The following is a 14,718-nucleotide window of genomic DNA, read 5'->3' on the forward strand; positions in this document are numbered from 1 at the left end:
CCTCTGGCAGAAACCCTGTTCTGATGACCTTCCATCACTGTTGTTAAGATTTAAAATCTTATTAGGGACAGTTACAGGGACAATCGGGAATCCACCCAGGATCTGGGGAAACACTGTTAAAGTAACTAATAGGTGCAGTGTGTGATATGTCAACTGGTAAATCATTTCTTTCCTGTACTAACAGCATCTGATTTTCTCAGTTGATGTTGAATGAAACATTCCTTTCTTTTGCGGCTTTGCCCGAAGGTAAACCGTAAAGTAACAGCTAGCAGTGATAACTCTGAAGGTACAAAGGTGAAAGCTGTACTTGTAAGTGATGTGTGTCACTGTATCAGACAGACAGGTGATAACCACACCGGTGTCTTGTTGACACACATGGCTTCATCCAAGCATTCATCTTCCTTCTTGATGGTACCTGTTAGGCATACATAATGTTCCCGTAGAACATGACATGGGCATTCTGGCATATTAGGGTCTACACCCAAGGCCTGGCTTTATATATGTCCTCAGAATCATAAACAAGAATGGTTACATGAGGTGATTTATTTACAAAATTTATGAACCAAGCTGGTAAATTGCTGGAGGTTTTTTTTTAACAGATACATATACACAGTTCTTAGTTGAGTTTTATAGAAACAAAATTTTATTATTATTGTTTAAATAAAAAACAAACAAAAAATTGTTCAATTGTATACACATGTGTACATGTAGACATGTGTTTACAATTAAAGTACAGGTGATAGTGATAGTGTTACCTGATAATGGTAATTTTCTGGTCATTGTTTTACCACTAGTAAATTAAAGGCCATAGTATACATGTGTACGCTTGCTGTCCTGTCAGTGGAACAGTAAATAAGAAATACTTGTTACTATTCCAGGGCTTGAAATGGGAAGTAAAATGTAGCCTGCTATTATTATTTTTTTAAAATAAATATCTGGCTTAAAAATATTTCCTGCTACATAAAAATATGGCCTGCTGGAATGACAATATGGGGTGAGGGGAAGGTTTGGGACAGTATGTGGAATATTAGGACGTCTTAGATGTAGTTTAGAGCATAATGGAATTAACAAATATCAGAATCACAAACTGAATAGAAGATGAGATAATTGTACATACATACATGTCTCTTAAAAAATGACCTGCAATCTTTTGGTAGTTTTACCAGGTGAATTTCTATTGCACCTGCTAGGTTTGAAAAATGGACTGCTTTTTGTAGGTCACTATTTGAAGTATACCGACCTTGGTGGCACAGTGGTTAAGCCATCGGACTACAGGCTGGTAGGTACAGGGTTCACAGCCTGGTACTGGCTCCAACCCAGAGCGAGTTCTTAAAGGCTCAATGGGTAGGTGTAAAGCCACTACACCCTCTTCTCTCTCATTAACCACCAACCAACTAACAACTAACCCACTGTCCTGGACAGACAGCCCAGATAGTTGAGGTGTGTGTGTCCAGGACAGTGTGCTGAACCTTAATTGGATATAAGCACGAAAATCAGTTGAAATGAAATGAAATGAAATTTGAAGTGTTTCAAGCACTGCTATTTAGCAAGACTTAACTTGTTCATGGAATAGGTTACATGTTCATTGTACCTCTACTGTACTAACACATTACTCTGAGTGAGTGATGCCTCAGACATGAAAGTTGTGTGCCAAAGACAATCTGATTGAGCCCTAAATATAAATGAGATGTCATCATCATGATGTAGATTTCCCTGTTTGACACCCATACGTAATTAATTTCATGGCCTTCTGACTCATCAGTCTCTTGCACATTAGTCAAGTGTTGTACCACTGAGCTAACTCACTATTTAAAGATGTAATGCTGCATCATTGTTTTAAGGATGCTACCTGAACAGGCATGTGGAAAATGTCTCAGAAATAACTTCAACATTTCTAAAACAAGATGCAGGAAGGAAGGAAGGAAGGAAGAAAACGTTTTATTTAACGATGCACTCAACACATTTTATTTACGGTTACTGTAAATCATGTAATTAATATGTCATGATATTATTGCGTCTGTACATGAGTGAACAAAAATGCATATTTTTATTAATGCGTCGGGCAAAAGTCCACATCACATAAAAACCACAGTTGTGTTGTTATTATATTGTTTGGGCTTCATCTTTCATGTTAAAAGAAGTCAGTAGTTGTTTTCACAGCTACTACATAATCTGAAGCTAATCGCATGGTGGGTCGACCAGGGCACAATATTTCATGTGAATGCAGATGTATTATTCTAACAAATGTTTTAGACTGATTTTATACACTTGATGCGCAGCACAGGAATAGACGTTAACAAATGCGATATATTGCAACAGTGACAACTTGCGAACAGTCTAACTTAAAATGTCACGTATAGAGTCGAGCCAAATGGTTTGAAGAAATACGCACGGATTGTTGGTTGCGGTTATATAATTTTCTACTGTTTCATTTTTAAAGGAATATATTTAGTAATAAAATTTGTTGATTATAATTTTACAAATGTTCAAAACAGTTTAAATGTATACAGTAATCCAGAAGTGTAAGAAAATTTGAAAAATACTCGCATCACAAAATGAGCTTTTTAAAAACAAAACAAAACATTTGGAACATCACTGTATTATATAACCGCTATGATATTCCAGGAAAGTGAAAATAGAATGGCAACATCGAAACGAAAGAAAGATTCTTGAAGTATTTTGTTTCATCTTTATAATATAAAAGTTTTATTTTATTTAGAAGTATTATAGTAAAATCCGGCACATTTTTTGTATTGGGAATGAGACTAAACTAAATGCATCAAGTTATTATTGCGTCGATGTGTTCGACACATTTTTCGCATTAATTACTTGCTTGCATTAATTTCATGATTTACAGTATATGGTGTCAGACATATCGTTAAGGACCACACCGATATTGAGAGGGGAAACCCGCTATCGCCACTTCATGATCTACTCTTTTCGATTAGCAGCAAGGGATCTTTTATATGCACCATCCCACGGACAGGATAGTATGTACCACAGCCTTTATTACATCAGTTGTGTCCCGCCCCTAAAACAAGATGCAGCCTAAACATTTGATAAATGGACTGTCAGATTTTAAATTCAACTTAGTGGGGATTTTAATTTCTCAATTTTTTTTTCTTGATTTAAAAAATAGAAACAGGGAAATAATTTACAACCTTTAATGTATACATGTACTTCAAACGCTACCTGTGTGTCTGCTTGTAATAGTTTACAGGTACAAGCATTAAGTGACCACTTGAACAACTTTAACTCTATTTGCATTACTGTGATTAGGGTTTCACCTCGTCCAACCAGCAGTATGAACCACATGACTTTGTTAATAAAATATGTATTAACTTACCAAGTCATTTTTAATGTTGTATGATGCTTATCTTAATTTTAAAACACCTTTCTAAACGGTGCTGGCACAGATGTACCAATATAATAACACTACACCTCCCCACTATTCTGTTGTTGGAACTGGCTCAGGGTACAATCAAAGCAGTTTATAGTAAGATTCAGTTTTTAGTACTTCCTAGAAACTAATTTTGATAGTGGAAACACCATAGGCAGATAAATAAAGTTAAAGCTGGAAAGATAAGCTGGGTGTGAAATTTATGTAAACTGACAGTTTTTATGTGTACCCTTTTATCTGTCCCTGCTGTGTAATTTATATTTTTTTGGAGTTGAAACAGGTATGTTCTTTTTATTGCCTTCATATGTCTGGATATTTTAAGTGAACTTCAAGGGTGGTTCCAAAATTATCCCATGGGAGGGGTTTGATTAAAGGGGTTACAGTATAACAAACTTATTGCATGTCTGGTGGAGAATAATTTTCTTAATGCAGATAAAGCTATAATGTTTAATTATTCTGTGCGTTAGTCATACATGTAGATGTTTCCTCTGATAGTAATACAGGAATAGTGATGCTAATGATTTGGCTATTTTTAACACATCATCATGGGTATTGTTAACCTGTAACTCAGGTTTGTTACAAGTTTATTGCATTAAAATTTATTGATCCTGCTGTTGATATATTTGTACAATGTGTCAGTCATGATTTGTGGCTATATTTAGAATATGTATTAATAGCAACATTACCAAGTGCTGTAATGTGAATCTTCACTATGTTTTTATAGTCTATTAGTTTATTAATCATGTTCATAAGGAAGTCAAAACGTATAATTTGCGGCTATATGTAATATATATATATATATATATATTGAAGATAAATTAAACATTGACAAAGAATATAAGGCGTTGACTTTGACAGAAAGGGCTTTTTGCTGCATAAAAACCTGTACAGGTAGAAGAAGATATATGTCGTTATAATTGTTGACGTGTGCAGTGGTTTAGCCGCTGGATTAAGTAACGGTGAGTAGGTACTGTGTTCACAGCTCAGTACAGTCATTAACAGACAGCCTTGCCAACTCGAGCATATTTATGCCCAACCTTGGATATAAACTCAAATTAAATAATTTATTTCTTACTTTTAGTCTTTAGGCTCATGAATTAAATGCAGAAAAATATACAGTAAAGCCCTTCTAAACCAGACACCCACAAGACCAAGTAAAATATCTGATTTTAAGAGGTATCCAGTTTAAAGAGGTTATGTCATGAAACAGAGATAATTCTAGTTCACAGAGTCAGGTTTTGAGGGATTTTGCTGTACATGGAAAATTATTTAGAATTTTTTTATTACAGACAGTTGTACTGGGTAGTCAAATTGAAAATTAACTGGCAACTGTTTGACTTATTTGTTTTTAGGATTGTTTGGCAATCTCTGAATTTTGCAGTGTGAATTGAGACATGATTCTGAACAAAATGTACCCTGATAAATTTGTGTATATCATAACCCTTGATCTGAAAGCACCAATGTTGCTGGTACAACAATGTGTACACATATTTGTACAAACTTGTGCACAAATCTTTAAAACAATTTTTATGTTTATACTTGCAGAGTCGTCGCTCCAAGATGGCCGCAGTAGGAGAACAAGCGCCCATCAGTAACCACACCATCGACAAGGTTACCAAAGCCAAAGTTACTTTGGAAAACTACTACTCCAATCTTATTTCTCAACATGAGGAACGAGAAAATAGGTAATGCTTCAGTTTTGTTTTGCTTACTTGTACCTTCCCATGAGTCACTGGTATATCAACGGCTGTGCTGTGCTGCTTGTGGGAAAGTGCTTATTAAAATATCTTGGTGCTAATAAATAAATGTAGCATATTTCCGCTAAGATTCAGAATGTTTGACATCCAGTAGCCGATGTTTAGGATCACAGTGTGCTCTAGTGGTGTTATTAGTCCCCTACCGGTCCAACCAGAGGGAACTGTAGGTTTCATCTCCATCTCAACAAAGATTGTTCTGCAGTGGATCCCTGCACATACAGGCATAGCGTGCAGTGAAATCGCTGATCTGCTGGCAAAGGAGAGAAGCAAAAAAGACCAGCCCCTTTCAGATCTATCTTACAGAGAAACCAGAATGATCTGCAACAGGCAAAAATCCACCTTCCTTGCTTCAAATGGCGGATACAATCCACATCAAGATCCTCTCCACCAACTGTCTCGCCATGAGCAAACATCAATTTTTCGCCTGAGGTCAGGTCACTGCAGACTGAAAGGACATCTTAAAAAGATTGGTATTCAGCCCTTGGCTCTCTGTGATTGTGGAAAAGATGACCAAACACCACAACACTTCCTCCTGCAGTCCTGTCCACCCTATAACAGAAAGCGGCAACAAATCTGGCCTGTGAGTACTATTATGAATGCCAAGCTGTGGGGCTCTTACCTGACAGCCCTTTTTGCGACTCTCACAGGACAAAGGATATAATATAACCAATCAAATGCTGAAGACGAAGAAGAATCTCCATCTGTCTGTCCATCCGTCCATCAGTCCGTCTTTCGGATGGTCGGTCCATCTGTCGCACATTTGTTTTCCGGACTTTTTTCCAGAAGGCCTTGAGATATTAACCTAAATTTTATGTATATCTTTATCATGTACTGTTACAGATCAAGTTTGACTTTCATGGCGATTTACTCATTTGTGACAGAGTTATGGCCGTTGAACTGAGGCAATGTGAAAATAGTTTTTCCGGACTTCATTTATAAAAATTGAACTGAAATTTTGTATATATAGCTTTATCATGTATTGTTACGGATGAAGTTTAACTTTCATGGCAATTTACCCATTTGTGACAGAGTTATGGCCCTTGAGCTTAGGAGATATGAAATTTTTTAGATAGCGTTTTCATGGTGAGTTACCGTACCCACTTTTTACAGATGTTTGGCCCTTGAATTTAGGAGATACATTAAATTGTTGGGTCAGGTAGGGGACGTGTATTGCTTTAGCAGTATTCTCAAAATTCTTGTTAAAGAAAACAATCTATAGCTTATCCTAAAATAATTGTTTTACTATAGCCTGGCCCATCATGTGAAGTTATTTAGTCAGTAGGGAGTTTAATTTTTTAAAATTCATTATATTTTTATATTTAGAAAAAAAATCATGGCCGAGGGTCAAAAACAGTGAGTCATAGTAATTTTTATGAGTTAGTATTATTTAAACTAACGTTAGCTTGCAGCGTGTTATCTGTGGCTGTAAAAAACTTCGTGATCTTCAAGTTTGTGACAAGCCAACACAAAAACTTTCTTTTTGTACGATCCGACTGAACATTTGCATTTTAAAACGAGAGAAAAAAAATCATACCCATACATGTATAGGTTATTGCAGGGTTGCTTTTCTGTACTGAATACATGTCAGTGTTCAAGATTAAAAATTTTGGGCAGTATCCCAGTTGGATACTAATATTTCAAAATCTGGTATCCCACCTGAGAATTTAGTATCCCACTTAAATGAAATTCATAAATAACATTGTAACAAACTTGTTTGACACTCTTCTCGTTCCCAGTCTATATTGCTATGCCACAATTGAAATTCAGGAATTCGTGAAATTCGCAATCAAACGGAATTGGCAAAAAGATTTGCTGTATTTATTTTTGCGTAATACTGACATAAATTAATATTTAGCAGTAATCTATAAGTGTTTCTGACATTATTAATGATAAACCTACCTGTAATTTTCTGCAGATGTGGAATAATTATCCCAAATAAAATTTGAAGGTAGGAAACATCCAACAAAAACAATAGCGACTTAGCACTTCTCAGTCTATTGCTACGCCGCTATTTCTTTAGTGTAACATTAGACTGGGTATGAGTTTGGGAAGATATTGTTATGGCATAGCATTAGACTGGTTACGAGCTGGAAAATACTGTTACTTAACTTCACCAATAAATTATGACTTTAACTGTTTCAACGAAAAATAAAAATGCAGGATTTAAAAAAAACATTATATGGTATCCCAGTGGGATACTGGGTTATTGAAGTCTGGTATCCAAAATTAAATTCTGGTATCCCCGAGATATTGGGATACCGTTAATCTCGAACACTGCATGTTCTTGACAGTTTTGGTTGTCCTCTTATTCAGTGACTGGCAGTTGGTACTAACATACATGTATAGGGTATAGCTGTGTGCGTTTCTTGTTTACTCGAGCAGCCTGTTGGGTACACGCCTTCTTAACAAACAAATGGTCTTTATGGAATTCATTACTTGTCTTGTTTGCTGTTGGTTTAGATCCATTGATTTTTTTTTTAACAGGCCTTTTTGTGTCCCATAAACTCTCTTTGTTCTTTTTAATTGGATAGCACAGACTGTAAACTGTGACATACGTACATATCAGTCAAGTACTTCAAAAGTTGCCTTTCTGCAAACTTTAAAAGTAATGTTACACGGTAAAACCAGTTGCTAAAAACGTTTCAGTCATGTAGACGACGTAATGTTTTTATTGTCAAATAGAGATCAGTCTGTCTTCTCTCAAAATTAGTGTGGCTACCCATACATATTTTTTGTCATTGGCTTCATTTAAAAACAAAACAAAAATTAAACAATTTTTTTTTTTTTAAATACATAAATTTAAGTGTTTTGTGAATCAAACGTAACCAAACTTGTACCACAAATAAATGAACACTATTTGTCACTTGAGCACATTTGCATGTACTTATATAAAATGTCATGGTCATGATTATGTACAAATCTACATTCATTGTCTAGTGATCTCAGATTAAACTCTGATACTCAAGACTTGAGACTTTCCTATGGATGGGTGAAATGAATATAGCCTACATGTTATTGAATTAGAGGTATTACATGGCTTTGTCATTTGCTCATTATGTACATTTAAAAAAAAGTTTACGATTACCTGCATTATGATAATAATTAATCACCATTGTGTGTGTGTGTGTGTGTGCTGTATGAAATTGATGAATCTCCTTCATAATTATAATTTACACAACAACCAGTCATGCACACATATTAATATAATCATTTCTTTGTATGTCTACTTGCATTTGTGTTGAATGCATAGATTATTCAAAATGCCTGGCACTGACAGAGGTGAAAGTGGAAAGTTTATTTATGGTAACCTATAAAGTACAATGTACATATCCATTAATTAGCAACACAGACCGTATTAAAAAAAAAAAAAGGTAGACAAAACAACAAACATTTTAAAGACTGTAAATGTCGCAGCCAGTATTGCTTTTAACTACTGACTTTCTTTTGCTTTAACGTACTGATTTCTAAAAATAACATTGATTAAATCACTTTTGGAGAAATATGATATATATATATATATATATATATATATATATATATATATATATATATATAAAATAAGTGTTTACCACTTACTCAGAAGATGTCTTGAGTTCCAATGAGCCAATTGTTTTTGTTTCAAAGATGATCATAATATTAGTAGGCTACATATACATGTATCTTGAAAACACATGCCAACATTACCAGTAATACATAATTTTAATTTATTTATTTCAGGTACCGGCTTTTGGAACAATCGATGGAGGAGGAAGGGCTCTCAGATGAGCAAGTGAGTTTTCTTTGTCTTATTTCTGTACATACCGTCATTTTCTTATGAGATATCTTCCAGGGGTTCAGAAAGTACTCGCCTGCTCGCCAAATGAGTACAAATTCTGATGGATGAATAAAAAAAATGCAATTACCAGTCTGACGGGCGATCTGGGTTTTTTTGGACCGACTAATTAGATTTTTTGATTTTTTGATTTTGCACTGAATCCGCTACTCCATGTCAGCCATGCCAGAATTCTAAACCATTCGAACAAACAGTTCAGAATGATCACGAAATACACAACAATATATGTACCATATTCCCAATAGACTACTTGGGAGTTCCAAACTGCGCAAGCGCAACATTCCAGAATCGGGTTACAGTAAATGGCCTCAAACAAAAACAGAAGCAAATTAAACAAAACGGAACCTATCATTGGCTCAAACGGCACTAAAATCTATGGTTATATGGCTTAAATGGAAGCAAAAATTAAACGACATTACAAACATGCTTTGTTTACATTATTCAACATTTAATAATGGATGTTCAGACAAAACATTTTCAGGTTGTAATATCCCAAGACTGTTTTTCACCAACAGATACATTGAAATGCCGTTACAGCTAAAATGTATTCTCCTCCCCCCCCCCCCCCCCCCCCCCCCCCCCCCCCCCCCCCCCCCCCAATTTTTAAAAATAAATAAATAAACAACAAAAACCCTAACCAACAATAAAAATGGTTCCATTTTGATAGTGATTCCGATTTAGCCTCATTCCCCGGAAACAGAGCTGGTTAAAGGTCAGTAGTTCCTACAAATTTATGTTGAAAATATATTGACGGTGTTTTTTGAATATATTCTTCTGTTGAATACTTGCAGGATGTCACCTGAATTTTGTAAATCTATATGAAAGAAATGTGAAAAACCTAGTCTTGACCAGAATATTTCTAAATAGGTTTGGTGTTTTATATGTATAAATATATATATTTATATATATATATATATTGTTAAACAATAATAATTAATATATTGTTCTATAAGCTGGTGGACTAATAAAAATTCTAGCGGGCTAGTAAATGTTTATTGGTTCTAGTCTGGCGGGCTAGTAAAATATTTTCCATTTCTGCACCCCTGTCTTCATGATAAATGAGTTTTGAGATAAATGGTATCTAACGAACACAAAGGTGTTATTCTATTTCTTACATTTTAGCTAACTTACTTGTCACAGACACATGATTGTCAGGTTAACTATACGTCACAGTGTAATATATTTCCACCATGTTGTTTTATATTGAATGCTTAGCATTGGTACCAAGGAACAGCCAGTCGTATGTCTTGAAATTGTTATCACACGTACGTGTGTTAACAACCCATGTGTTATCAAAAATAATGCATGATGTTCTCACCAACGGGTGTGTAAGAAACTATAATATTACATGTTAATCACACAATTTGTTTTTTACTAAGATTCATCCATTAACATCCATTTCCAGGCAGTTCGAAGTTTAGGGATGTGTTTAAATCCCCAACACCCTTTGGATCTACATATGGTTGTATGTGTATTATGAAAACAAACTTGATATCCTCATTTAAATAACAACTGCGGTGACACTTGTCTATAATAATACAATTACCATAACTATTCTTGGTGTCAATAACATGCTATTAAAAAACAAATTACAATGTCATGGGGTCTTCGTTTTTGTTTACTTTCCTATGTATTCTGTTGTGTCATTTTAGAATGCTGTAGTGTGGTTAGATAGAGAGCTATGGTACATGTATCACAAACCCAGTGGCATAACCCCTGTGGCTGTGTTAACAATAACAGATTTGACAAATATCTGATTAACTGATAGCTGATATTGTGGCCTTTGGTTTTGATTTTTAAGTACAAAAGCCGTCAAAAGTATAAAGGCTTGTTTTTGTCCTTGGATCAGTGTACATGTATTTGAGTGGTATCTAGCATTTATTTGACATACCATAGGTTGTAGGATTGATCCCCGCACAGCACAGAGATGACAATTCTCAGAATGTTTCTAAAATCTTTTGATAATAACAAAAGATTGCAGGAACCATCTACTAAGACCCTTCAGTGTTTCCCTGATCTTTTGTCCACTGTCAGGGTTTCTGCCAGAGGGTAAAATGGGTATGGTGCCATACCCAAATACGTTTTTACAAAATTAATAACTCTTATCATTACTGTATGATTTTTTTAACCCTAACCCTAAAATTAACCCATTTTCTTTCTGTCGACTGTGGTTGCATTCAGCACACACATTGTAAATATTCAATTCCGTAGCGCCATACCCAAAATTCTCTTTCTAGCAGAAACACGGACTCTGATTTTTATCAGTTCTCTTTGATCATATATTAAAATACCATCTCGCTACTAGAAATGATTGTTTCAGTGAAATCCAGAAGCCTGAAGGACAAACGTTTCAACATAGTTCATTTTATATAATCAAAGAAAATTATTTTACACTTGATGAGGACAGTTTCTGCTGATAATTTGCAGAATTCCATGGATTTTGTCTGGATTTCAATAGACTGCGAATAGTCTAAATTTCATTCTCCACCAGGAGCAAAATGAAGGTGAGCTGAAGGTCACTCTCCTGAAATGGTGATACAGCGAGCAGTCACATGAAGTTTCAGATAAAATTTATTAAAAGATTTATTGCAAGGTGATCAATCTGCCAAGAGGCGGAACATAGCCCAGTGGTAAAGCACTTGCTCGATGTGTGATCGGTCTGAGATCGATCCCCGTCTGTGGATCCATTGGGCTATTTCTCGTTCCAGCCAGAGCACCACGACTGGTATATCAAAAGCCATGGTATGTACTATCCTGTCTATGGGATAGTGCTGCTAATCGAAAAAGAGTAGCCCATGAAGTGGTGACAGCGGGTTTCCTCTCTCAATATCTGTGTGGTCAATAACCATATGTCTGATGCCATATAACCATAAATAAAATGTGTTGAGTGCGTCGTTAAATAAAACATTTATTTCTTTCTTTTCAATCTGCCACTTTCTTAAAAATGTCCAGGTGAGTGTGGAAGTGAACAGGCGTGATCACTCACCTGTTCTTGCGAAGACTGAAATGTTTTAACATTTATTTTACATGGAGTGAGAGTTTGCTGTATTGCATAAATAAATATAAAAAAACCCCACTTTTTTAAAGCCTTCATTTTTGTTTTTATTGCTTGTATCCAATTAATATTCAGCTGTTGGAGATGTCTAGTCAGGACCAGTTCAAAGCCACACTTGAATCTTCCAAGATACATGTAGCTAAGATTAATTAAACTTCATTGATTAAAGTTTATTCGGTGGTCCAACTGGTGCCACTTGATGATAGAATCAAATTTGGATACAATGAAAAATGCATTTTAATTGGCTGATTGATACAATGAAAAATGCATTTTAATTGGCTGATTGATAATGAAACAGCTAGCTGTAATCATTGATTGTAACACACTTCGAATTTGCAAAATTCCAGCAGTTTTTCTCATTTGTCATTCTCAATCCATGTCAATGATAGGTCAAGATATTATTTGTTAATGGTGGTCAATACTTATTGATTCTTTTCAGCCACTGTATTTATTGATTTATTAATAACTTTCCGTTGATACCTATTGATATTTTTCACTAATTACGTGCATCGATTCACCATTAGTGTCTCAGTTTTCTATGGTCTTAATGGGTGACGAAACATCTGCTTCCATAAACAGTATTGGCATTTGAGAGAGAGCCAGCATTTCCTTCAACAGTTGTGTATATAATCTCCCACACCCAACCCATCACCCGTGTATTAAACAGACTAAAAATATGATCTGATTTAGTATCTAGAATTATAATTTTTAAAATCAGCTATTGGTTGTTGTGCATCTTTATATATATATATATATATATATATATATATATATATATATATATATATATATATATATATATATATGTATATCAGGGATTTTGGCAAGAGGGTATGAAGGGTAAAATTACGTATCCTAAAATCCTGTGAATTAACAGATATATTTTTATAAGTTTTAGAATTATTAGAGTACTAGGTAAGAAAACTGCTATTTAAAATTTGTCAAAGATTTCAAACACATAACCACCTAGTAGGGGCACTGTTGATTTGTTTTCTTTTTATTACGTATCTTCAAATAAATTTTTTGGCAGAAAGCCTGTACATGTAAGATAGTGTCAAAAATAATTACGCAATACTGAATGGGTTAGAGTCTTATGGAATGTGCTATGGTGGAAGAGAAATAATAAAAAAAGAAGCTAGAATAACAAGAGTTCTGAATAAATTTATGTACAAGTACATGTTTATCGATTCTTCAGACATTTCGGATAGACACAGTGTTTATGGAAAGACTGCATTCATTTTTGACAAATATAATGGACGTTGTAACAGCTGGGTGCTTAAATGTTAACTAAATCTGTTCTTACAATTCCATTACTTTACAACAAGCCTTCATATCTGACTGACTGGCATTTAATGTTCAAACAGAAACAATGAATCCACGTAAGTCAATATTTTGAAGAATAATGCTTGGCATAGTCAAACAAGCCACACCCTTGCAGTAACGTTCTGTTTGTATGTGTGTATATATGTTCAAACATTGTAGCTTACAGTTACAAAATGTGCAAACAGATCTACAGATCTGTCAGTAAGTAAAATATTTTGTCATTGAAAAAAATACATGTCCCAGACTACTGCAAGAATGTTTTACCGCCAGGCTTGCTAGCCTTGATATTCAAGACTATTCCCAGGACACATTTGTTCCCCCCTACCTCCCTTGATATTGAAGTATATGTCAAACATCACAGCAGGGTATATAAGGTACTAGACTTGACCATTCCATTTATTCATCCATCTGTCCGTTCGTCCGTCCATCCATCCATCCATCCATCCATTCATCCATCCATCCATCCATCCATCCATCCATCCATCCATCCATCCCAGCCCAAGCACCTTCCCACCAACTTTTATATCCATCAATTCATACATCCATTTCAACCATCCATCCATCTATCCATCCATCCATCCATCCATCCATCCATCCATCCATCCATCCATCTTAACCCAAACACCTTCCCACCAACTTTTATATCCATCCATCCATCCATCCATCCATCCATCCATCCATCCACATCCACCCATCCACATCCATCCATCCATCCATCCATCCATCCATCCATCCATCCATCCATCCATCCATCCATCCATTCACATCCATCCATTCATCCATGCATTGATCCAACCCATAACATCTGTAATGGCATGAAAGTTTTGACTTTTCTTTTATGCCCGCAGTAAGATGATTCAAATGTATTAAGGAGAAATAAACATGTACGTCCTTTAAAAAAAAACATTTCATAGAATCATCAGTTCTATGGTCATTCCTTTGATTACTTATGTTTATTGTTGTTATTTTTTAATTCAAGTACTTGTAGAAACAGATTAACCTGAAACTGATTTCAAGTACACTTTAACTTAGACCGCCTGGCTCGTGATCCTTTCTGCCTATTTGTGTCAAATCGTGATTCCTCGCTGTTTGGACAATTGGTAATCTCGGTCACCTTGGTAAACACGATTGTATAGCAGCTTCCTTGTAGATTGCATCCAGATTTAGCCCTCCTCAGTTAAATCAAACTGCCACTAAGACACGATCGCAGGATGTGTCTTGCAGAAACACATCAAGAACAAATGTTGGACAGTTTGATCCCTTAATCAATCCCAAGAAAGTGACATTTGCTTTTACTTTTGAAGTTCTTTTTTCAGCTTCTCCATTTGTATTTTACTGTTCAGTCCGATTA

The 14,718-nt window shown here is 35.2% G+C and overlaps 1 protein-coding gene across 1 annotated transcript in view; it reads left to right on the forward strand.

Annotated features, from left to right (window-relative positions):
- Positions 1–2,347: 2,347 nt before the first annotated feature.
- The window catches only part of LOC121381501 (serine/threonine-protein kinase 38-like), a 65,448-nt gene continuing 53,077 nt past the window's right edge, over positions 2,348–14,718 (forward strand). The window contains exons 1-3 of the mRNA XM_041510822.1: positions 2,348–2,374; positions 4,946–5,085; positions 8,875–8,926. Coding sequence (XP_041366756.1) covers positions 2,348–2,374; positions 4,946–5,085; positions 8,875–8,926 — 219 coding nt within the window. The remainder of the gene's footprint in view (positions 2,375–4,945; positions 5,086–8,874; positions 8,927–14,718) is intronic.

The sequence above is a fragment of the Gigantopelta aegis genome, chromosome 9 (assembly GCF_016097555.1).
Source record: "Gigantopelta aegis isolate Gae_Host chromosome 9, Gae_host_genome, whole genome shotgun sequence".
Taxonomy (NCBI): Eukaryota; Metazoa; Mollusca; class Gastropoda; order Neomphalida; family Peltospiridae; genus Gigantopelta; species Gigantopelta aegis.